Here is a 24,838-nt window from a genome sequence, read left to right on the forward strand (position 1 = left end):
CCTGTCGCGATGGGCCATGCCGTAGTCCGTTTATAAACGTGGGCACCTCAGGATTCGGACCTACGGTTATGGATGCTGACAGCGAGCGCATCTCTTGCACATACTCTTGCAGAGATCGCTTCGCCTGTCGCGCTTCAAAGAAGCGCGACTGAAGCAACACTTCGTTGTTCGGCGGCTTGTACATGGCGCAAATCTTATCCTTAAAGATCGCCCAAGTAGGGTTCGCCTGAAAGTAAGCTAAAGCGCCGAGTAAGCGACGCTGAGGCCTTACGCGCAGTGCCAGGACGTACGCACAAGAAGGCGTCGTCCACGAAGATGCCGGGCGACACCGCATTGCTCCACGGCTAAAAGCCAGTGGACAATCGTGTGCGCCACAGTTCCATCGAACTTGGGCAGGTCCATCCGAGTGGGCCTCGGCTGATGCGGCCGGGTAGAGAGCATCTAAACAGTTCTGTTGAGAGCCTCGCTCCGAGTCTGCTCATGCCTCAGCTCATCTTGAGTCTGAGTGACGGACTCCGCCGCAGCATGGCTTTGTGCGTCGGACGCGGCCGTCCGCTGTCCGAGCACGAATGCCTCAAATTGCTCGAACTGAGCAACATGTTGCTCAGGAGGACTGCCCCGGAGCCTGGCCAGGGCTTGTTCACCAAGTCCCCGCGCCATAAGCCCTGCCACTCCCGATGATGTTCTGAGAGGTGGGGATCATGAGCCCAATCAATATTGAGGCTCATCCTTACGTACACACGCAGAGATGCGGGTCGTGGGAAGGATTTCAAGTGCTACCAAGTGTAGGGAGGCACTTTTTCATGCGGCCACGCTCTACTTAGACACACACCCTAGCACAGCGAGGAAGCGGCAAGACCGTCTTCTCTTGTGTGCAGTGAGGTAGTTGTGGTGGGCGCGTTAGCGACCTCACCCAACACACTAAGTACTCTGGTTAAGTGTAGTCACGGGAGCGGTAATCCGGGTCCCATCTCGGATGACGCTAGGCGTCATCCCTCCTAATGTGAGTGCACCCATGTGCATCACAAACACAGGGGTTGGTCACAAATGTGCGCCACACCCGAGTGCTGGGTCTAATTACTTTGATTTAGTAGTTGACCATCTCCTTTGACGACACTTGACCAGAGAGTTTAGTGCGATGGTGAGGTCGTTAACGCGCCCACCGTTACTACCTCACTGCGCGCAAGAGAAGCTGGTTAAACCGCTTCCTCGCTGTGCTGAGTGTGTGCTTAAGTAGAGCATAGCGGCATTACGACGTGCCCGCCTACACTGTAGATAACACTAATATGTATTGCAAGCGTATCTTTCTAGATACCTCGCGTAACGGATGACGCCTAGCGTCATAACGTAGCAATATAGAACCAATTCCGTGTGGGATTACCAACTACATTATTAAAATTTATAAAAAAAAGCTACTTGTAGAAAACAGATGATCCATTCATATGAGCAGCAAAAAAAATTGAAACGGGAAAATTTGTTTTGACGATGAGAACCATCGCACAAAATTTCTAGACATCAGTCCGACGCTTTTCGAAGAAAGCTCGCAATGCGTCCTTTCGTTCTTTGTTTGTAGGAATGTAGTGACCACCAGGGTGCATCAATACCGTTGGGTTTATAAACATATCCTTTAGCACAAGACTCGAGTCTTTAGGTACGACGCGATCCGTCTCGCCAATGATGTGCAGCGACGGCATCTGTACCTTCTTGTCGCTCCTGTACTTAGGATCGTCAACAGCTCCGGCCGATACAAATAAGGCAAAACGAAACAAGAAAGGGGAATCGAGTGTGTTCACTACAAATTTTATAGAATAAATTCAACTCGATAATGGTTATAATCAAACGGCATTCTGTACCTTGTCGTTGTAGAATCAGGGACGCCATAGACCCTCCCTGACTAAATCCAAAAATACCGTCAAATGGCCCCTCATTCTTCACAAAATTTGCGACATAATCAATAGCTGCATCCACTAGTGACAAGATATTGGGCCCAGTCTCGTTGTCTCGAGTAAAGTCAAACCACTTTAGTTGCTTGACGTTTTCGCCAATTTCTTCACTACCACCCAAGTCACACATTAGAGCAGGCTGGTACCTTTTACCCAGCAGATTCTTACTCATTGGCTTGTATGTTCGATGCAGGTTCATATGGCACTTCAAACGGAGCGTCGAGGCACACTGACGTACAATCCAGCGATGTACATGAGCGCAGCCATTCATTGCAATTGATAAAACACTTAAACCTTCTTAAAACTTACCGAACTCGACACTAGATCGAAATGCGCGTCGGAATGCTGCAATGCGACCGCGCAGTTTTAACGCATTTTGGCGGTAGCCATGAAGACACAAGATATGGAGCTTGGTCATCGTAATTATTTGAAGGGGCCAAAATAATTTCCGTTTTATTCACTAATCAGATGAATATCTGCCACGCAAGTTGTTTGATTAATTAAATCGTAGAAAGACCGGTGACTGAAGTAATAAACTTGATTTCACTTTTTCTAGCATTCTGAGGCTAACTCAATAATTATAACTTCAGCTCTAGCTTCACCGAACCTTTGTTTATGCCATTTGATACTTCTTCCTACCAAAACTAGCCTCATGGGCAAAATAGAACTTTCTATTAAGTCTGAAGAACTAAATTTAAAAGACCCCTATCTTTTATACCTTGAGCAACATACACTAATCATTTGCTGCATAGTCAATGCTTTCGCACCCTTAGCTTTATGCTGCAGCTCTTGCGCTGTGACGATTGTTGTCTTACTGAAGAGACGAAAGCGCCAAGAGCGACAAAATCGGCTGCGGACCTCTTCCGATTGCTTAAGCATCTGTGAAAAGCGTTTCACTTTCACATTTTATTCGATTCGTGACAAGCTAATATATTACAAATGCAACTTAGCGATCCAATCACTTATCAAAAACGTTTCTTACAAGTTTTAGGTGCTATTTTGTTAAAGATAATCCTTTGTGGCCAAAGCGTTAAATCCAAAGCTTCAATGATGCCGTGCGAGACGACAGGGATGCAGCCTTTTTCGGCACTAGGTGAGGCAGTTTGCTCCCAGGAATATCGCTGAGATTGTATCGCACAGCAGCGGCATTGAGTGATATCAAAACGCAACTACGTAGATAGTATGTAACGTTTTTGTTGCCTTTCGATAAAGCTGCTTTCGATCGATATGTTGATAATCTCCAGCACCTCAAGAAGATGAACCTTGTACGACAACAACAATAGTGTATGCCAGAAACAGTTTTCATCTTTAAAGCCTACGGCATACTCGCCGAACAGAGCATTTTTATCATACGTCAGAGGCTAAGAAATCGCTTCCGAAAGCTATGACGAGCATAGACTGCTTGCCATCCATACTCTACGCCGGTTCAAGGGTTTGCGCGTCTGTCTCCGCCTCCTTCTGCGTCTGTATGCGCTCGTTCAGCACCTTGGCTTTTTTGTATCATGTGATTAATGAGAGTTGTGATTATCTTGAACTAAAACCAGAATATCAAAGCATACTTACTGAACGAAAGGTATACTGACATTTAGAACTATGACAATATTCGAGCTAAAAAGCTGAAATAAATAAACGAAATAGCCTTTACTTCATGTAGTCCACCCCGGTTTCTATCATTGCAATGTTGCGCGACGCATTCTTCGCGCAACCTCACGCTCCTCTTACCTGATTCACGTTCGCAATGGACACATCGAAGCGCGTCGTGGAATCCAAGGCGCCATCCGTCGATTTCAAGCGCTTAGCCAAATTCTATGCCCCTGATCGACCACCGCGTAAGCGTCTACGTACGTTATTGGACTTTCTAAAGCATCCATCCAGTGGAGACGGCACGTCAGGAGGCAACATTGCCGTGGCCGTGCAGTCGTTGCTATCGGGGACGTCAAAAGACGCCACTAGCAGTAGTAGTGGCCCTGAACACGCTGCTGCGGTGGCAGAGTTCTGGTCGGATGGAAACAATTCGTCCATTGTCTTTAACGTCGTTAACGACTGCGTCACGGAGCTCGAGACGCTCTATGCTCCCCACGAGACGGCATTCCGAAAGCAGCGCCGGAAACCTTTGGAAGCGGAAGATTGGAGCGAAGTCTTTGAAGGTTTGGAGGTGCTTTTACGGAACAATGCCATTCGATTGAAAGAAGGGTGGAACAATAATGGCCTTACAATGCTATTTGCCAAGCTCCTTAAGCGAGACAATCACGCCATGATTAAAAAGTATGCATTTCGATGTCTAGCGCTGTATACGGACGCGACAAGAAACCTTCAACAGCTTGCAGCAATGCTGTCTACTAGTACGTCAAGTTACCAAGCGTCGAGGGCCGGAAGTATTCGTCTTTTAAACGATGGTGTCGAGATTGATATTGATGATGTCGAAGACGATCGAAGTGCTGTCGTTCTAGCACATAGTATGCCGACGAGGAAGAACATGCACCTGGAGCTCTTACGTGAAAGTGTCGACTTTTCTCCATACGGTGGTGGTAGTATTATACTACCGGATAAGTTCTTGAACGAAGGCGTGCACGTGGAAGGATGGATGAGGCCGATGCCGACTCAAGCCGAGGAACCAGTGGATATGCTCAAGTTTGTCATGGACTTGAGCTTGGAACGGGAAGATTTACATGCAAAACTGTCGAGTATGGGAACTCGACCCAATGGTGGCAGTGATCGCTTTATCTTCTGGGCCGAGCTAATTATGAAGTTTTACATGCCTTTATTGTATCCAAAAGTATGTTTGAAAGTCAAAATTAAAGAAGAAGGAGATACGTTGGGCTTTTTTCATCATTGTCCTGGAAGTTTTCAACGCGTGGTCGCACGTTGGGTGTATAAATTACGGTCAAAAGATGATTTGATGGAAGTGCTTTGGTCTCGACGGGAGTTCTCGGAAGTAATCATGGAGACAATTCGTCAACGATTCGCGTATCGTGATACGGAGCTCGTCGTTGACGCTATTAAGTTTTATTCTGGCATTTGCACGAATGCACAATACGTTCCCACGGGTATGAAGTCGCAAATGGACGAAAGTTCGCGAGCAATGATTTCGCACGTTTCGCAGTTGTTTCATCCATCCGTACAGTTAGAGGACTCTAAGATCTTGCTGCATTGTATTGATTTATTGGAACTCATTTCTCAGCGACGACTTGATGATTATACATCGACGTATTTGCGAAAGTTTGTGCTCTCGACGATTGATAATTGCATTATGCTACGCGAACCAGGCAATCGGCCTGTGCTCACAGCAATGCTATCAATTGTTTTGCATGTTTGGATGCATTCAGCAGTGGTTACTAAGGGCATTGGTGCGCAAGTTTGGATGGAATTAACCATTGCTCTTCGGCGATGGCTACTAAATACGAACGATGCAAAGACTGTTGGAGTCGAAGTTATTAATTGCTGGAAGCGCGAACTTCGTTTTAGCAGTTGCTTACTCATGTATGTCATGGACAAGGGACACTCGTATTTAAAAGTAACACCGGAAGGTGCGAAGCTGCTGCCACAGGATGGAAAAGATGACAAAGCCACTAGTGGTGGGAAAACTTTGCGAGAATTGAAACAGGGATATTTGCAGTCGTCTGCCAATTTCCTCATGATGACAGTTGTTGACGTGTCGGATGCAACATTGCTGCTCGATCGTGTATTGCACCTTATTCCTCCTTCAACGGTATCAGCATTGACGCCATCGATGCATTTAAGCTTAACGGAGGGTATGTTGCAGCTCGTGGAGCTTTGGATTGATTCGGCTATTGGAATTCAGCGCACTCGTCCGTCCGTGCTACAACAAATTAGTCCATCGACTGTTTTGGCATTGTTTGGAGAATGGATCTTGCCTGCGTGCGAGCTAGAAGCAACGGATTTTCAAAGCTCACGCTGTATTGCAATCGTTGCTCTTTGCAAACTTTGTTCGGTTCGGTGCATCAATACGCTCACTCGGTGTCATTTAACCATTGTCGCTCGTGTTCTTTTTAAGGGAATAACGTCATTCTCTGGTGTAGTTGTCTCGACGGTACTACAGAAGTCTTCCGTATTATTTTCGATGAATCTCGAGGGTTTGAACATTCTTGTACCCGCGTATTTGTATGCAGTTGATGAAATTATTATTGGAAACATATGGAGCCGGGCAGAACATTCGAAGGCTAAATCGTCCGAGTGGAACAATGAATTGATTGCGGCCTTAGATGTTGTGTTTGCTCTTCTCGTTTTGCCAAAGCGATTTCCAAATCAAGACTTTGTACGGTGGAAACAAAAAATCATGGGCGTTTGCAGGTTAGATGAGCTCTCTTTGATGCAAGACATTATTGGCGAGATTCCAGAGACTTTGGATGGTTTTCACGTCATCGTTGGTCGAATTCTAATGCGTATTGCTCAGCTTCCATTTACGGATGTTGTGGACATTAAGAAACGTGCGTTGTGGGGTCTCTACTGTCTCGTTGTGATGAATTTAGAGGCCGAGAATACTGGAGAACACGTGGTGGAGGCCATTCAATTGTCGGAGTGGGTTGTTCATCTTGTAGATGTGTGTCAAAGCGAGGATTTTTCGATTTCCATGGCTGCGTTGACTATTTTGCAGGACATGTCGGACTACCATGAAGAAATCAATGCTTTTGAGTCTTCTCTTGTAGCACGAATAGTCATGACACTTGCTGTGTTCGCACAGCAGCAAGTAGAAGAAGCTTCTATTGAAGTCCAGGCCGCGATGGAACGCATGGGGGCCATGGAGACATCAAGTGACGGCAGTTCTTCCGTCACGAAATCGGCTTCTTTCACGGGATCTAGTCTCGCGCACCTTTCAGGCGCTTCCGGAGCACGTCGTGGGAGCGATCATTCCCGAACGAGTCGAGTGGAAAGCCTCTCATCCAATCATCCTACAGAGACAACGGATGCATTTAGTAAGCTAAAAAACAAACTAAAGACTGGATCATCCAGCACTCCATCGTCGGCGCCATCAGCCACGTCGAGTAGTCCAATGAATCCGCCCGTAAGTACTGCTCCTGCTCCTCGAGAACAAGAGATTCCAGCTCTTCGATTGATTGCTCAAAAAACTAGTGCCATCTTCGAATGCTTGCGTTTTTGGATCATGCATCGAACCGATGTGCTTCAAGATGCAGACGTAAAGAAGCTCATTTTTAGTGCTATTGAAGCCGCTTTGGTTGGGACGCTGCCAGATGGAGAGTGGCAGCGAGAGGTGGAGCGCGCACGAACTCTCGAAAGGCGCATGTCGATGCCGCTCTTGTTCTTGGGATTACAAATGCGCTCGTCTTTGGATAATGAGCCAGGCCATGTTTGGTTAAAATGGTTTGAAGAAGTGGCGGTGGCGGCGGAGGGATTGCTGATGCATTTGCTTCATCATATTAATGGATTTCCGTCACCTGCAGGCGTGGACCAGATGATATCGGATTGCTCTGAGATATACGAGCTCGATGAAGCTCGTGCGAATGGAGGAAAAGAGGCACCACCCGCAGCGTTGAGCTTTGTGTTTATGGATAGTATCGTGTTTAGTGTCGTGGGGAGCCTTGATTCCCCGTGTGCGAGGTTTATTGTACGAGACATGACGGGTCTTTTCACATGGGAGATTGCACCAGCAATGATGAATCGAAATGTGCAGTCTTTATCGGAAGTACATTCGAAGCAACCTAATTATGAATTGGAGGATAAGGTCGCTTTAAATGAAGCACTGACGCCACAAGCCGAGTTAAAATTATCTACGTCAATGACTCTTCATCGTCCCACCGGTGCTGTGCAAGTCGAATTAAAACACACGGACGATGGTAGTGGTCTTTGTAAATCGTGTGGTGGAGAGAAGCTTTTAACCAAGGCTGCTACAACAGAAGCAAAGACTGGTCGTAGCGCTAATGTCAAACTCGAAGCTCGTCAGGTCTCCTGGAAGCATGAAATAGCCGTTTTATCGAATAATCTCTGTCTTGGAAAAAACACTTATGTGTTTCATGAAGATGGAACTTCTGCATCAAGTAACAAAGACAATGGAGAGAGCAAGAAAAAGGATAAGTCGCGAGCATCGGAGATTGAGAAAATGCCTGGAGGTGGCAACAAAGACGAACGATTTGAGCGTCTCGAGCGGATTGCGAAACAGAATGAAGAACGCAATCATACAGGCGTGGCAGCTCCAACCGTTTTTGAACCGTCAAAAGCAGTCTGTCAATGTCCGCTACCGACTGAATCAAAGTTCAAACGTCGCACGACCACGACAATCTGTGGCCTCTTTGATATGTCGATTAACGAGGCGAATGTCGGGAGCTTAGATGACGAGCGTTGTTTACTGGATTTAGTGCTCGATAGCATTCCCATGGTGTTTCGTGATTGTGGGGGGGACACGACTGACAAAACTGTCTTGGGTGGACGCTATTCGATGATGCGGTACAATCTCATGGACTTGTCACCGGCAACTGACCCGCTCGTAATGGATCCTGCCGAAGCGCCTGGATTTTCATTTCTTCAACGCCTTATTCATGACGAAGAGTGCTACGCACAGCTTAAAACTTTTCTAATGAAAAATGATCAACAAGAAGGGAAGGAATTGGCCGAGTTTTGTGACGCCGTGAAAAAGTATGAGCGCACGTCCGTCGGAACAGATCGCTTGGGCCAGGCCAGTATCATCTATTGGGAGTTCTTGACACCCGATGGAGGAAAGAAATTAATTTTTCCTTCTACTGTCGTGTCAGATATCCACGATCAAATTCACAAAGCGCAAGCGGCGTTACGAGCAGCTGCGTTCGCAAATGTCGACGACTTGATTGATTCATCCTTTTGCCTTCCTGGTTTGCTTTTCCAGCACGCAATGACATTTGTAGAGTCCGAGGTATTTAACAAGTCAGGATTGCTGGACAAATACGTTGCCGCATTGGACCAACCTTCCNGCAAAGACTGGTCGTAGCGCTAATGTCAAACTCGAAGCTCGTCAGGTCTCCTGGGAGCATGAATTAGCCGTTTTATCCAATAATCTCTGTCTTGGAAAAAACAGTTATGTGTTTCATGAAGATGGAACTTCGGCATCGAGTAACAAAGACAATGGAGAGAACAAGAAAAAGGATAAGTCGCGAGCATCGGAGATTGAGAAAATGCCTGGAGGTGGCAACAAAGACGAACGATTTGAGCGTCTCGAGCGGATTGCGAAACAGAATGAAGAACGCAATCATACAGGCGTGGCAGCTCCAACCGTTTTTGAACCGTCAAAAGCAGTCTGTCAATGTCCGCTACCGACTGAATCAAAGTTCAAACGTCGCACGACCACGACAATCTGTGGCCTCTTTGATATGTCGATTAACGAGGCGAATGTCGGGAGCTTAGATGACGAGCGTTGTTTACTGGATTTAGTGCTCGATAGCATTCCCATGGTGTTTCGTGATTGTGGGGGGGACACGACTGACAAAACTGTCTTGGGTGGACGCTATTCAATGATGCGGTACAATCTCATGGACTTGTCACCGGCAACTGACCCGCTCGTAATGGATCCTGCCGAAGCGCCTGGATTTTCATTTCTCCAACGCCTTATTCATGACGAAGAGTGCTACGCACAGCTTAAAACTTTTTTAATGAAAAATGACCAACAAGAAGGAAAGGAATTGGCCGAGTTTTGTGACGCCGTGAAAAAGTATGAGCGCACGTCCGTCGGAACAGATCGCTTGGGCCAGGCCAGTATCATATATTGGGAGTTCTTGACACCTGATGGAGGAAAGAAATTAATTTTTCCTTCTACTGTCGTGTCAGATGTCCACGATCAAATTCACAAAGCGCAAGCGGCGTTACGAGCAGCTGCGTTCGCAAATGTCGACGACTTAATTGATTCATCCTTTTGCCTTCCTGGTTTGCTTTTCCAGCACGCAATGACATTTGTAGAGTCTGAGGTATTTAACAAGTCAGGACTGCTGGACAAATACGTTGCCGCATTGGACCAACCTTCCGCTGCGGCAGCAACTGGAGGCACGACAAGCAATACGAAAAACAATGCCAACACATCTTCAATTCCACCTCAGCTTGCGCTCTTTGATTCCTTTTCGATTATGGAGCTGAATGCACGAGTATCGCACTTGGCTTTACTAAAGCGAAATGCGGACGAACAGCTTGTTCGAATGACAAAACCCGACGCGATTCATGGAGGCCTCTTGCCTCAAACGTCGAATGGTAGTCTTAAAGACAGTCGTGTGAGTGCACTCGATATTTGCCGATTGTTCTTATCCCAGGCTGGACTGCTACCGTCTCCGGATGGTGACTCGAACAAGAAGGCGACACTCAAGCTGCTGGAACATGGGTCAAAACTAGAGCGATCACTAAAACATTTGGACAAAAGTCCAACGCGAGAAACAATGAAGATTGGAGTGATTTATGTGGATAAAAAGCAGCATACGCAGCAAGAAATTCTTCACAATGATAACGGGAGTCGAGCGTATGAATTGTTTTTATTGCAGCTTGGGTGGCACGTGGATATGGAAACTCACCGCGGTTTTGTTGGTGGATTAGATACCAACCCCAAAAGTCTATCGAATGGGAAAACAACGCTCTATTACGCAAGCTCTCACAGTGAAGTCATTTACCACGTCGTGACCATGATGCCAACAAAAGCATCCGATCTGCAACAGATTGATAAGAAACGTCACGTAGGAAACGACTATGTCCATATCGTCTGGAGCGACAATGTTACTCAAAATTATGACCCATCGACTATTACGAGCCATTTTAATGACGTTCAGATCGTGATTTACCCTTTGCGGAAAGCACAACGCGGTTTATTCCTTATTAAAATCCACATGAAGGACAAAGTGCCCCCATTTGGACCGCTGCAGTCCGGTATGGTTGTCCATCAAATTGATCTTGCACGGCTTGTACGGCAAACAGCAATGAATGCAAACCGAGTTTGTCGCTCTCAGGTATACTTTGTATAGTGTTCTACTTGTTCAGTAGAGTTGTGTCACTGAAGTTCTTTTGTTTATTATAGACAATGTTGTATGTACGGCCATACCCGACCCGTAAAAAACTGGTGGATGAAATTGTTGAGCGATATGCCGTTGAGTACAAGGAAAGCCAATTATTAACAATGTTGTTTGGAAACTCGGCAGGTTCGCCTTCGTCTTCCTCTGCTAATGATTAATAGTTAAACCATTTCAAGCAACTCGCACTCGATGGGAGTGGTGATCTTTTGGTCAATTTTTTTGCGAGTTACAATTTACACTACGATGTTCAAGCAATGCCCAACTCGCGATGATCGTAGATGTGCTTCCAATTGCGTTGGAACCACGCAGCACTAGCACGGAGAATTCGTGCAATACGATCAATAAACTGAAATAGTTACTGTTATCTCACTATAATGCTCGGAAAGCAAATCGGTGATTCTTTCTGTAAAAATTGGCTACAATGCCAAATAAATAATTTTGTGTGAAACTAAATTCACGAAAATTGATATTCACACAACTAAAATTGATGTCCACTTCTATTTTTAACATAATTTTTATTCTAAATTTAATAAACTGCCAATTCCTTTTAAGAACTTAAAAAATAATAATTTTAAATTCGCAAACTAAAACTTGTTTTTCCCCACAACTTCTGGAAAGATATGAATTGGAGATTTCAATCCAAACTGCCGCATGGCCAGCTCACATTATGTTTCACAGGTAATTGGCTAATGCATGTTATATTTCAACTAGCATTCATCGACCCGATTTGGGAAAAACGACAACAGAGGGGGGCAGGACTATCCAATACCTCGTCATAAAGGGCGGATTTGGCGACTGCACCAGCAATTGAGCACAGCACAGAGGAAATCGGATCATCTAAAACAGAGCGCAGCCACCTAAACCGTCCGGCAAACTTCACGACAGATATCACCCGCAAGAAGCTTTGCCGTTCACCGCAGCATATACACGGAGCTGGCGGAGAGCTCATTCGAAGATGACTCGTTCCAGGACGATCACATAGACGATCGGTTTGCTGATGAAACGACTGATAGGCTGCCACCATCTACGATGGCTGTTATGTCAGACGTAGCTATGGACGGACACGAATAATTTAGCGCAGCAAGTCCATGTCAAAGATCACAGTGCCACGGAAAGTTTCTCTCAAATCCTTGCACCAAACGAGCTATGGTGATCTGCCCACTACCTCGTCTGATACGACTTTACACACGAATTCGACCGACTCCTTTGTGGAAGGATCACAGATGGAAGTTGGCGAAGGACAAAATCGTGGATAAAGGGGTCTCACAGTCTCTAGCACAGGGCAGGAATGTAGAAAATAAACCGACTTTCAACCAGGATTTCTAAATTGCAGTGGTTTGCCGCTCCTTTTACTCCGCGCGAGCGGTCTCGGATTGGATAGGAAGCCTCAATGGAACGCAGATCCATGTACCATCGACTGGACATTGTCTCTACTACGCATTCTTTGCGACGATAACGAAGGTTAATGCAAGCATATTCAAGCCAACGGACGCACATCGCCAGTTGAATTTGCCGGTGTACGACGCTGCTCACTCCGATTCAGTGTTGTAAGCCGCTTTTGCCGTGGCGGAAGAGGCAGCTCTACTGGAATTGCTAGGACTGGAAATATACACCAGTGGGTCACGGGAGACTGACGCGATGGAGCTTGATGATCATACTATTCCTACCCACGCTGCTGAGTACGATCGAATATTCGCAACACCCTCTCATGAATTAACCGTACATCCCGGATCGTCTTATTGTACAGAGACTTCCGGTAGAAAATCAACATGTATACGTAAAGTGGAAACGGACGTATAATATCCGCTTCGCCGGACCAAAGACGGAACCTGTACACGGCATGTAGACAGATCGATACGATTGAATCAAGTCATTTAAGGGGGGAATTTCGACATCTTCGTACTCCAAGTAACTCACGTGTATTGGATTGAAAATCAATGAGAACACCAGGATTCACACGGCTCAGGGGCTACAGAGTGGGTGTTGACTAACCAACATATCTCACTCCACACATCCTCTTTATATGAAAGACAATTTCAATTGCATTCAGCATCCGGAATTTGATCGGAATCACGGAGCGACGGCCGAAAGCCACGTATCAAATGCGATGCACACACTCTTGAGGGGTGGAGACTTACAGACTTGGCGACAGTGTAAATGGCCCTCAGAACGGGGATTTTTGGGTGAACAATGTGAAATTTGCCCGATTGTCTAACTCAATTTGAATCTTTGCGAGATATTGGAGAAGTTTTTAGACTGATTCATATTTAATCGCATTAGAAATAGATACCTATTTTCCAAAATAAATGTCATTTCTGTAGATAACACCACTATTTATTGCGAGCGTATATTTATAGATACCTCGCGTAACGGATGACGCTAGGCGTCATCCCTCCTAACGTAAATGCACCTATGTGCATCAAATTCACAAGGGTTGGTCACAAATGTGAACCACACCCGAGTGCTGGGTCTTATTACTTTATTGAAGTAAAATTGACCATCCCCTGAAGTACAGCAACTGTGCTAAACGGGTGTAACATTAGGGCAACTTTAGCCCGTTTTAATTGAGATGTCAAATTTACCAACGGCGATAAGTTTTTTTTGTCACGTTCCACGCGTCTTCATTTTGTCGATTAACTTGATATTTAATTAGCGAAACTGCAGACGTGGTAAATATCGTTCATCCTGCTAATTACAAGTATGAAAACGTAACTGGGTTTGGAGTTGCTGAATTTCGGATTGCATGTCGTTTGTAAGTCGCGCCCACTTCTTCATTTGTTCCGTGCTGACATCGCTTAAGCTTCTTAAACTGTCTTTTATTGCGGCACGCTCTCGGCGCATCGTTAAACGCTCTTGCAGCAGCTGATAAATCATATGATCTTTTACCCTTAAGAGACTTTCGAAATCTTGGCGCTGCAACAATAGCAGCGATTCTAGTTGAATAGAAGCAATTGAAGGGGTAGCGTCAAGTGGCCGATCTTTCTCTTTGAAGACATGTGTCAAGACGTCTTCATAGTCTTTCATAGCAAGGCGTTTGGCCTCCTCCTCGATTCCATCAGCTTGCTCAAGAAACTTTCGCATCTCTTGCTGTGATACATTAACTATGAAAAACAAACTTAGAATAAGTCTTTGTTCAATAGTGTCTGTCCATCAATATGAGCCTTACCCTTATTTAGATAATTCCGCACGTATTTAATCAGTTCGTCCATCCGAATCAAGTCATCGTCCATAGCTTCGTATAGCTGTGATGCCTTATTCTTTGAAGCTATGTCGCTATGTGCAACACTCAAATTTAGCAAAGGTGACTTTTGTGATCTCCCCTTCGCCAAGCGACTGCTTTTGCATTGTTGGAGATGCGTCATCTCCTCCCGCATACCTTTCATGCGCTCTACAAGCACCTTACGCTGATTGAATAGTTCTTGTTGGCACAATTCTCGTAGCTTCCGAAGCGCTGCTTGATATCTCGCCTTGTTTACTTTCGGTATAAAAAGAGCTTTCTCGCTGCATTTAATATCTTGAAAGACCGCAGGCGCTGAAAGAAATTCTTTGTCAAGCCCAGGCTCTATTACTGGAGCTAAAGTTGTTGTAGCCGGTAAGGCTAACGCCCGAAAGGCACTGTCCTCAACAAGTACTTGCAAATCGGGCTTAAAGTCGAGGAAGAAGTCATGAAACATCTCTAAGGTGAGTGCTCCGCTGTGATCCTTGTCATATTGCTCGAACAGCTGTCCAGCTTCAAATTCCAAATTTCTATCGGACCCGAAAGGTATGCTATTGCAAGACATTATCGATAGTAAAGGTACTGATTTGTGTAAAACCTTTGTGCTACTGAATGATTCAGCATAATCTTTCAAAAGTTGAAAAAAGGCAAGTTTCGTAAGGACTCCGGATCGGCTTTGGTTGTATCGACGGAAGAGCTGGATAGCGTCCGGGTCGTAATTAGTTGGCAATAATACCGCGGAGCCGAAGTAGAAACGTCTTGGTGCCACAGCTCTGTCATCTTTTCGCTGGGAGACAGACTTTTGGTCCTTCAGCTTGCTCTTGCACTTCGTTTGAAGGTCGGTCCATGACATTCCTTCGTCTCGCTCTTTGGCAGTCTCCTCGCCACCAAAGTTTCCTCTTGACATCATAAGATTCAAGAGAATCACGAAGAAAAATGTGATCAATTCGATTGAAGTCTGCCAATTTCAAAAAGCGATGCTTCATTATGATAAACCGTTTCTGAAGCGGTTGCAAGCACATCGCACAAAAAAGCTAGTCCGACCTAGTTTTGCATCTCCTGACATGAAATTTAAAAGACTGAGTGGCCCACATCACTCACCATGTCGCTCTAAACCTGCTGAACGTAATAATTTCGGGGATTCAAGTCACAGGTCGTAATGAATCGTTTGTAGCAGTGGTCAAGGACCGACATGTCGACTCAAAGGTCACGGGTTCAAACCCGCGCCAACCAAAAGAGCAAATGCAGCAGACTTTCCGATACCCCTGGGACTTCGGGTATCGTTAAGCACAGATAAGCCCTAGGGCTAGAATTGTAAATCAGAATTAAAAAATTGAAAGAAAAAATCAGATTCAAAAGGACAAGTTGTAGAATACAGTAGAACCCCTCTAAAGTAATACTCTTAGGACCGAAAAGTAATATTACTTTATGCGTTTTATTACTTTAGATGCCAACTTCTTCTCTCCAGAAAATTTTCGTTTAGGAAGCTCAATGTGCAGCTGACGCATTACCTAACCCTAACCCTCAACGTGAAGCTTCAACTTTGACACTTTAACTAAACTAAAATATTTATAAGAAGTACAGAACGGGAACGGCAAATCTAAACGTCTAAGCAAGAACTGCAACTTAACACAAAAAATGGCGAAAGCACACCTGAAGGTTGCTCATGCTCCTATCACTAATGAAATCCGCATAGCTATCAGTAAAAGGAAGCGTGATACCAGTGGAACACAGAAGGATATTGCACAATGGGTGGTAGAGACATTTGGCATGACTGTCAGTCAAGCTGCGATTTCCAAGATTCTCAAGCAGCAGGAGCACTGGATCTCCCAAGGTGAAAAAGCTGGTGCAGGAGACGGAGCAAAAATTAGTATGGATGCGAAGCGTCAGAAGACTGTAGAATACTCTCTCATGGAAGAGGCACTTTACAAATTTGTGCGAACTTACGAAGATGTCATGGATCTCTCGGGTGAACTTTATAAAGAAAAGGGGAGGATTTTTTTGGAGAGACTGTACCCCGATCAAGACACAAATACGTTTCAATTCTCCAATGGCTGGTTGAACAGGTTCAAAGCTCGATATGGAATCAAAGAGCGAGTGAGACATGGAGAGAGCGGTTCGGTTAACATGGAGATACTCGAGCAATCCTTACCCGCAATTCGAGAAGTTTTGGATCAGTATGAATGGAAGGATATCTACAATATGGATGAAACGGGTTTGTTTTACCGACTTCAGGTATGTCGGGGCCAGTTGAAATCACTTTGGAAGCAACTTCAAATACTAAAATTTATTGCCTCCTCACTTTAGGCTGATCGTTCACTTGCAACGAAGCAACTGGAGGGCCGCAAGCAGCACAAGGAACGGCTAACTTTTGTTGTTTGTGCCAACGGAGATGGCTCAGATCGTGTCCCACTTTGGGTGATTGGGAAATACTTGAATCCCCGTTGTCTCAAAAATATCAATCGTCAGAACCTTGGCTGCCACTACAGGGCAAACCCGAAGGCTTGGATGAACAGTGTATTGTTTTTGGAATGGCTACAATGGTTTAATCAGAGGATGGGGAGAAGACAGGTGCTGCTGATTATGGACAATTGTCCTGCTCATGTTCCAATTGACAGCTTGCCGGAGCTGGCCAATGTTAAAATCCTTTACCTGCCGCCCAACACAACTTCCCGAATTCAGCCTTGTGATGCAGGCATTGTTCGAACTTTGAAGGCCTTTTACAGGAAAATTTTCAATCGCAACTTGCTAAGAGCATTGGAGCTGGATGAAACACTTGACAATCTGGAAGCGCATAAAAAAGTGGATGTTTTGAAGGCGATGGTGTGGGCTGTGGAGGCCTGGAATATGGTGACCAAGGAAACTATTCGTAATTGTTTTAATCACTGCAAAATTCGGACATCAAGCTTGAACATCCAAGTTCCTGCTAGGGCGACCGAACCCCCCGCAAATGTTGCAGATGACCTGATGTTACAGAATGATCAACTGTACCGCAATCCAATGGACATCAACGCCATCCTCAACAACCCCTTGGAGAGAGAGGTCGCCTATAGTCCTGACGTAGAAGACATTGTGGCAGTAACAATGGAAGAACATGGATTGTCTTTGCCTGTAGAAGTGGAAGGAGGGATTCCCGATGCGGATGATAGCGAAGTGCCAGCCCCCGTGAAAGCCAAGGACGTCCTTGATGCAATAAGATTGTGTAAACTGTACTTCATGCAGAGGGAGTGTGATACTTCCACGACTCACAGGAAACTGAATGAAGTTTTGGACGATTTCGAAAGGATACAGATTACTGGAAAGAAGCAAGTCACTCTCCATCGATTTCTCTCAAAAGCGGCAAAAGAAGTATAGTTATTTGAAATTTTTTTTTTTTTAGATACAACTTAATATATTACTTTTGGGGTATGTGTCTACTAATAGTGGGACTTTAAAAAATATTACTTTATTACTTTGGCAAAATATTACTTTAACCTTAAGTCCCAACTCGGGACCACGAAATTTTATTACTTAGGACGTATTATTACTTTAGAGCGTATTACTTTAGAGGGGTTCTACTGTATCTTAGCCAAAAACCGGGTATAAGTTGTGTTAACGATAAATATACGACCGACTTCCAACTGAATTGTTAATGCTTTGCCTTCACAAACTGACTCACTATATAGTTTAACCATTACTCACTGCCTCCTTCGGCAGACAAGTAGGCATTATGTAATCGCCATACTTTAGTGTGACCTTTGCTCACGAAAAAGTGTTCTTTATTTTCAGTAAATTCCTTTTGTAAGCTACTGGTCATGCCACATGCGTTTTATGGAGTCGACTTTCCGACGTTAACCGTTGTCAACTCGAAAATATTACGATCACGCTGGCGATTCGTTTGTATGTCGTGCCGTCGAACTTTGGACAGACTGGAGTCAATAATCGGACGCAATCAACCAAATAATGAGCAACTTCGATTACTTGAAGCCCGATACCCATTATCATGTCTAGGAACCTGACCATGGTGCAAATCGACGGCCGAGATCCGTACCATACTCGTTCGTGAACAGCAACTCCATGGAAGTACTATCGGTATTCGTTCTACATTGTCTTCAAATCATGTCGCCACGATCGCACTTGCATGTGTTCGCATTTGCTCATTTGTGAATGTCGCCTCGTCTTGTCGCCTCGAATTTTCCTCACACTTTTCATTTCGCCGCTTCGTAGACAAATCTAAATGCGGATTTTCTCCCGTGATACCATCACGGATTTTGTACGAAGGGGGGACCTCGAAGGCGTACGTCGTCGCCTGGAAAAAGGGGACGACGTGAACGAACGTCGCAGTTTTAATAATACGCCGCTAATTGAGGCAGCACGGTACAACGTCGTGGACATTCTTGAGCTCTTGATTGCCCGCGGAGCGGATCTAGAGCTCACGAATCGGAACGACCTCACAGCGCTTCATGCTGCGATTGACGAACAGCGAAGCGCGACTGCCATTGCGTTGGCTCGGCATGGTGCGTCTGCGAATCACATTGGCCTCTTTGGTCGGACGCCGCTCCAATGTGCAGTAAGCAGGGATTTATTCGACGTCACGATGGTACTTCTTGCACACGGGGCCGATCCTACGGTCCAAAGCGATTCGTCCAAGACTGCCATCGAATACATTCGCGCAGGCCCGAATTATGAAGCATTTGAGAAACTCTTGACGGCTTTTACCGATATTCGAGCAGCCATTGGCGCAATGAATGCCGACGCAGTGACTGTTTGCTTACGAGAGTTACTTACTGGAAACCGAGCAGCGAAAGTGTCGAGTATTGACGCTGCTATTCAATTAAAACACACGGAAGCCATCACGACTCTCTTTCAAATGTCCTTGGCTTCTGACACACTTGACGTGATGGTAGAAACCCTTACGAACGTCGAGTGGCAATTACAGCAAACGGAAGACACGTGCTGGCGACAAGAGCTTGGAAACCTCGCGGAAGATTATGGTGGAGGCGTTCTAACGCTTTTAATGAATACAGGCCATGTAGTGCTACTCAAACAGCTGGTCGAAGGCACAATGGGATCGAATTGGATTCAGAATTTACGACTTAGTAACGGGTGGACACCACTTCACTTGGCTGCTTCCCAGACAAATTTTGCGCTCGTGCGGTACCTTCTCGTCGAGTGTGGATGCAATCCGCTCTTAATGTCTCCCAATGGCCGAACCGCATTTGACTTTGCCGTTGAAATTGACCGCGAAAGTCGAGTATCAAGTCTCTTGCGAGAGCACATTAAACAACGAGCATTTTGGGAGCGTGCGACGTTAATTTTAAGCGCAGCTGAAGTCTCTGTGACGCGATTGCGTCAACTCGTGACTCTCATGACGAGCGTCTACGATCTCCAAGTGATTTTTGGATTGGGCTTCCGTGCCTTGAATCCTGTAGAGATGCACACGATTTTAATGGAAGCTTTTGATGAACTCATTCGCGCCAAATTGGTCGTTGATGACCATGCAATGGCATTTCTAAAATTGGTTTTCCAAGAATGTCGATGCAAAAACATCATGACCGAAGTGGAACAGCTGAAGTGGGATCTTAAAGCGACTAAAGTTCGAGGTGAAAACGCAGGTTGGGACCGCGAAATCAAGCGCTCATTGCTTGAATCGGCGTGTACTTGTCGAGAAGGGCAGCGAAACGCGGCACTTCTTTTTAAACAATTTAGCTTGCTACGAGACGGATTGAACCACCGTCTGGGTCCGTGCAAAGTCAAATTCCAGACCCTTCAGCGCTATTTGTCGCTTGTGTCGGTCGCTTTGATGTTGTGCGGTTGCTCGGCCTATAAGGACAGCTTTGGTGCCGTGTGCAATTCCGCAAAGTTTCTCGCGTCCTTGAGTACCGACGACGTTGAGAACTTTATTGCAGGAATCACAAACTCGTTTACTTTTAAAAATGGTTTTAAAGCTGTGCTTGCTCAATCTGCCATTGATCCAATGGAATTTGTACTCGTGCTGCGAGAAGTTGCGAAAGTAGAATTACCCGAGAGTGTAAGAACAAAGATTTTTGCCTGGAAGGTGCCACCTGATCGAGTGATTATAAGCACATGATGTCGTTCTTGGAACCTTAAAGTATTACGATCCCAGTTCGTGTCATGACGACAAGGTTTGGTATTCTATCTACTGCGGACCCGCAAAGTTGATCCGCGCGGCAGCCACGAATTAGTCCAAACCCCTCGACAAGAGCATTAAATTGCGGTGAAAGGGTAGGACCTGCAATGGCTTATGGTGCATGCAAACGCTTTTCCCTATGCGGCTTCATTGGAAACACGTGGGTACCGTTTTTTACAGCGGGGATTACTATTTATTGATAATTGAAAATATCAGAATTTTGTTGATTCTTTCGAGCCCAAGAAATTTGCTTTAAAAAAGCTTCATTACTATTTATCTTAGAAACGTCAGCTGTTATGGTAAATGAATAAAAACTCGCTAATCAAACGCTTTGTAGAGCCGGAGACTAGCGACGTCAGGCGCATCTGTTTGGGATAAGATTCAAATACATGCACCTGTCCTTTACGATAGGGCAAAGAAGTGCATACACCGTCTGGCATTTTGTCGATAGTCAGCGTAGAGACACTGAAAATGCAACGTAGATAGACACGACAGCAGGCGCTAAAGTAATCGAGACGACATTGCCGCATCTTGCATCAAGCTCGGTGGAGCTCGCTGCGTAGCCATGACAGTTAAAACTCACAAACGACGACATGCAATGGTGGCACTTAGCGTACTAGTGGTAGCAGTGGGGCAATGCGCCGGACTGAGTGGCCGTCGACTAGTTACGTTCGACGAGAAGCAGACCGTCCCCGCCCAGAAGGTGGTTGACAATAATAAGACTGTGAGCATAGGTAGCACCATCGTGTCGGCTTTAAAACCTACAATGCTTGAGAATGTGACCGCGATGACTAATAATACTAATCGTGCATCGACGCTCGGTGATGCGTCTGATTCAGTGAAGACGAAAATGATAACCGAGGGCAGTGTTAGCGATGACAATAGTAGTCGCAGCGATGAAAATGCAACGCCATATTTACCGAGAGCGCCGATATTAAAGACGGAAATAAAATGTGTTCAGGGGGTAGACGGGAATTTCACGTCCGTAGAAGCTTCGGTGCTGAATTGTATCGAAAAGCAAGCGCCAGCCTCGGTAGTGGTGCCAAATTTAACTCCTAGCGCTGCCCCCTTACTGCCCAAGTTAATAGAAATTCCTGTGGATAGTCAACCTCCAACGAAATTACCTGAAGCACCTGTCCAAGTCCCGGAGCCAATAATAGCAGCGAAAGAGGCGGAGACGTCAAATTTAGAAGGTGGGACACTGTCGTACGATTTTGCTGTTCCACCGGCTGGAGGCCCTACCAATGAAACAACGACAACAACGCAATCGAGCGGAGGAGATGAGGGCAATACACCAGGACAAGTTCATGTGAGTGCCGACAAATGGGGATCTGTAGGACGTGAAGGTTCCACGATGGGGGAAGACAAACAAAATACGATTGACACGTCGATAAAAGAAACGCACGATAGTCAAGACCACGACAGTTCTACTATAAGAAGCAAGGGAGTGGCAAGCAACGACTTGAGCGTAAACAGCGGCGACGGGGGCACCATTGGCTTAAAATCCTTTCGACAACCTGGGACCGTCACTGACATCAACACCAGTTCGGCCACCTTTGACACGCTTGGAACGTGCTCGATCATCGCAATTGTCGGCGTCGTAGTCGGCGTCGTCTGTCTCGTCATATTTTACGCAATTAGTAGTCGTAAAACGCACACGGATGCCAATAAAGACAGCCCACTTCCTTGTAACTACAAGACTGGAGCTCTCTCGGTTGCGAGACTGTCACAAGCTTTCATGCCCAATACTTTTTCGACAAAATGCTCAACTGATCCGTCGATGGAATCGGTAGTTGTGCCGCCGTATATGTCGTCGAGGAAAGATGGTCATGAAAGGACTATGAATTATCATACGACGATTGCACCGACTTATTGCGACCAAGTGGCGGATGATCGCTCTAGGAATCGGGTACAATCGTGCCACTTGAGCGAGTTTGATACTGAAAACGATCGCATGTCGGCAATGTTTTCATCGGAATCGTCTATTTTGAGCGAGAGTGAAGTTAGTGACTCTTGGAGCTCTGTGTTGGCCTCCGATACGTATCAGCAGCCTTTGCGTAACACTCGGGATACAACGTTAAGCGATTGGTCAGGAAGCAGCTTCTCGAACTTTGAGAGCACTGGAAACACCTGGGCTGAGACATCGTCTGCCTATTCAACAGTTGACCTCAGACAAACGGACAGCACTTATCAAAGCCGACAGTCGTCGTGTATGTCGGATATGTCTCGATTTACGGCAGGGAACCGCAGCACCAGTAGCACTGAGTTTTAAAGCATTTGTGTTTGCGAATATTTCTGAAACTAAATGGCGTATTGTGATGTCAAGTGGAGACTGAGACGTTTCTGTATTTGTGAATGAGTGGCTTTTTAGGCCTGGATTTATGATGTTGGAAATAGATTGCTGAATTGCCAGACCAATGTGTTTAACAAACGATTGATTGTAGTGTTGCCATTGTAATAAAAATGAGCTTTACATGAAACCATATTTCTTACATATGATTTCTCAAATATGGCCAAAATGAAGATGGCAAAACATCCAGTGATACTAACCCGCAGGCAATTTATAGATAGTCTTGCCACTTGGAGATTTATTCTTTGAATATTTATCGGCAATTTTAAGATCCCAATTCGCTTTATGTTAACGAGTCTGGTGTGATGAGTGTAAATTCTGATTTTTTTAGCAGCTCCAAAGCTGACTCGCCGTGCATTGTCTGCATTATTTATGTGAAATTTATTGTCTTCATAGAGAGCAAGATTTGTTCAATTTACGATTTTTATCAGCCTTTCAGATAATTTTGTTAGCTGCGCTCCGCGGCAAGTTACACAATTTTATCATATATGACAGAATTTTAAACATACTTAATCGTATGTGTTCATTCATGCGACAACGAAATATTGTTCTAGATAGAATATTTTTTTTATAAACAAGCGACTAAAATATTCTCAAGCAGTTTTTGAAAAGGTGCAACCTGATTTGCTTCTAGTTGCTGAACGAATCATTTAGACACGATGTAGAGCACCACTGTATATGCCCATTTTATTCTTGAGCATGAGACGACATCAAGTGTGCGTCGAGGCCTCATACAAGTCGAAGAATCAGATCCTAATTGCTTTTCTGCCTTGTCGAAAATTCAATTACTTCCCGCTTTTTGATTGAAAATTAAAGAAAAGCTCAGATTTTAACATTGTTTTGTCAGACGGTACAATACCGGTGATACTTATCGCAACTACTATACGAAGGATATAGTCGAAGCGTCGGAGAGCTACAACGCTAGCGCCACTTGCGCACTTCCCTACCAACCACCGTCCCAGACCTACAGCCTCATAACCGCTGAGAAACCAATTTTGAGCTGTATAGGGCGCGGGCCATCCCCCAAGTCTTCACGCGTGACAATAATCCATCATGTTTCGCAAGAAAACAACCAGCCACTCGCTAGATGAGAAGGGAGGGCCTATTAACGCCATCTCCCCTGCGGCACCCGTTGAGACGACGCGCATGCGTCGATCGTTTGCATTAAACGATTTTAAATTGCTAGCAACGCTAGGAACGGGCACCTTTGGCCGCGTACGTCTGGTGCAACTCAAAGACGTTGGGTCTTTTCACGCGCTCAAGATCCTGAAAAAGAGCGAGATCCTGCGGTTGCAGCAATTGCATCACATTAAGTGCGAGGTGGAAATACTGAGCCGAATCCAGCACCCATTTGTTGTCAATTATTTAGGCCACTTTCAAGATGAACGGAGACTGTACCTTGTGCTAGAGTATGTGCAGGGTGGAGAGCTCTTTTCGTACTTGCGACGTCAGGGACGTTTTCAAGAGCATGTGGCTTGCTACTATGCTTCACAGCTCGTCACGGCGCTTTCCTATCTACATGCACAGCATATTATCTACCGAGATCTTAAACCCGAGAATTTGCTCATTACAGCCGACGGGTACCTTAAGATCACGGATTTTGGCTTTGCTAAGATTGTCGAGGATAAAACGTGGACGCTTTGTGGAACACCCGAGTATCTTGCCCCGGAAATTATTCAAAGCAAAGGACACGGCAAGTCAGTGGATTGGTGGGCACTGGGCGTGCTAATATACGAGATGCTGGCAGGGTATCCACCCTTCTATGACGAGAACCCATTCGGGATATATCAAAAGATTCTGGATGGAAAAGTCGACTACCCAAAGCACATGGACTCGAAGGCAAAGGACCTAATTAAAAAGCTTTTATTACAAGACCGCACAAAGCGACTAGGTACGTTTCTGACTATGTTTAAAGTTTTTTAATTTTGATTACGAACTTACTCTTCGTAAATTTGCAGGCTGCTTACGGGGTGGATCCGATGATGTAAAGAAACATAAATATTTTTCTAAGGTAGACTGGGATGCGGTGCTCGCTCGCACGGATGCTCCACCATACTTACCGCCGGTTAGAGGACCCGGTGACCACTCGCACTTTGACGAGTATCCCGATTCGCCCACGGATGACTCAGTCATTTTGTACGGTGAAGACCGGACAGCTTTTAACGTGTTCGACCAATTTTAAGCTTATTGCAAGCAACGATGTTTAAA

At 45.4% G+C, this 24,838-nt stretch overlaps 6 protein-coding genes across 6 annotated transcripts; 4 read left to right on the forward strand and 2 right to left on the reverse strand.

Moving 5' to 3' along the window:
* Positions 1-1,352: 1,352 nt before the first annotated feature.
* On the reverse strand, positions 1,353-2,361 carry CCR75_006473 (uncharacterized protein; the record flags this gene model as incomplete). Its single annotated transcript, XM_067964543.1, is given in 3 exon segments — positions 1,353-1,792; positions 1,854-2,237; positions 2,253-2,361. The coding sequence occupies 3 exon segments, from the start codon at positions 2,359-2,361 to the stop codon at positions 1,509-1,511; spliced, it is 777 nt and encodes a 258-aa protein (XP_067816065.1). The 3' UTR covers positions 1,353-1,508.
* Positions 2,362-3,681: 1,320 nt separating this feature from the next.
* CCR75_006474 (uncharacterized protein) lies at positions 3,682-11,533 on the forward strand (the record flags this gene model as incomplete). The annotated part of the gene is given in 3 exon segments (XM_067964544.1): positions 3,682-8,805; positions 8,822-10,870; positions 10,939-11,533. 3 exon segments carry the CDS (start codon positions 3,682-3,684, stop codon positions 11,089-11,091), a joined length of 7,326 nt encoding a protein of 2,441 aa, XP_067816066.1. The 3' UTR covers positions 11,092-11,533.
* A 2,088-nt stretch (positions 11,534-13,621) lies between these two features.
* Positions 13,622-15,057, reverse strand: CCR75_006475 (uncharacterized protein; the record flags this gene model as incomplete). The annotated part of the gene is made up of 2 exons (XM_067964545.1): positions 13,622-14,034; positions 14,100-15,057. The coding sequence occupies 2 exons, from the start codon at positions 15,055-15,057 to the stop codon at positions 13,622-13,624; spliced, it is 1,371 nt and encodes a 456-aa protein (XP_067816067.1).
* A 3,309-nt stretch (positions 15,058-18,366) lies between these two features.
* Positions 18,367-20,220, forward strand: CCR75_006476 (uncharacterized protein; the record flags this gene model as incomplete). Its single annotated transcript, XM_067964546.1, has 1 exon — positions 18,367-20,220. One exon carries the CDS (start codon positions 18,367-18,369, stop codon positions 20,218-20,220), a length of 1,854 nt encoding a protein of 617 aa, XP_067816068.1.
* A 658-nt stretch (positions 20,221-20,878) lies between these two features.
* On the forward strand, positions 20,879-22,552 carry CCR75_006477 (uncharacterized protein; the record flags this gene model as incomplete). Its single annotated transcript, XM_067964547.1, has 1 exon — positions 20,879-22,552. One exon carries the CDS (start codon positions 20,879-20,881, stop codon positions 22,550-22,552), a length of 1,674 nt encoding a protein of 557 aa, XP_067816069.1.
* A 1,040-nt stretch (positions 22,553-23,592) lies between these two features.
* CCR75_006478 (uncharacterized protein) lies at positions 23,593-24,838 on the forward strand. Its single transcript, XM_067964548.1, has 2 exons — positions 23,593-24,521; positions 24,589-24,838. The coding sequence occupies exons 1-2, from the start codon at positions 23,684-23,686 to the stop codon at positions 24,810-24,812; spliced, it is 1,062 nt and encodes a 353-aa protein (XP_067816063.1). The 5' UTR covers positions 23,593-23,683; the 3' UTR covers positions 24,813-24,838.

Source organism: Bremia lactucae, linkage group LG7 (assembly GCF_004359215.1).
Source record: "Bremia lactucae strain SF5 linkage group LG7, whole genome shotgun sequence".
NCBI classification, from domain to species: domain Eukaryota; phylum Oomycota; class Peronosporomycetes; order Peronosporales; family Peronosporaceae; genus Bremia; species Bremia lactucae.

Excerpts from the sequence above, each read along its gene's own strand:
- CCR75_006478 (XM_067964548.1), top strand. The coding sequence starts at position 23,684 with ATGTTTCGCAAGAAAACAACCAGCCACTCGCTAGATGAGAAGGGAGGG. Across the intron at positions 24,522-24,588 it reads AGACCGCACAAAGCGACTAG|GCTGCTTACGGGGTGGATCC; the intron begins GTACGTTTCTGA and ends GTAAATTTGCAG.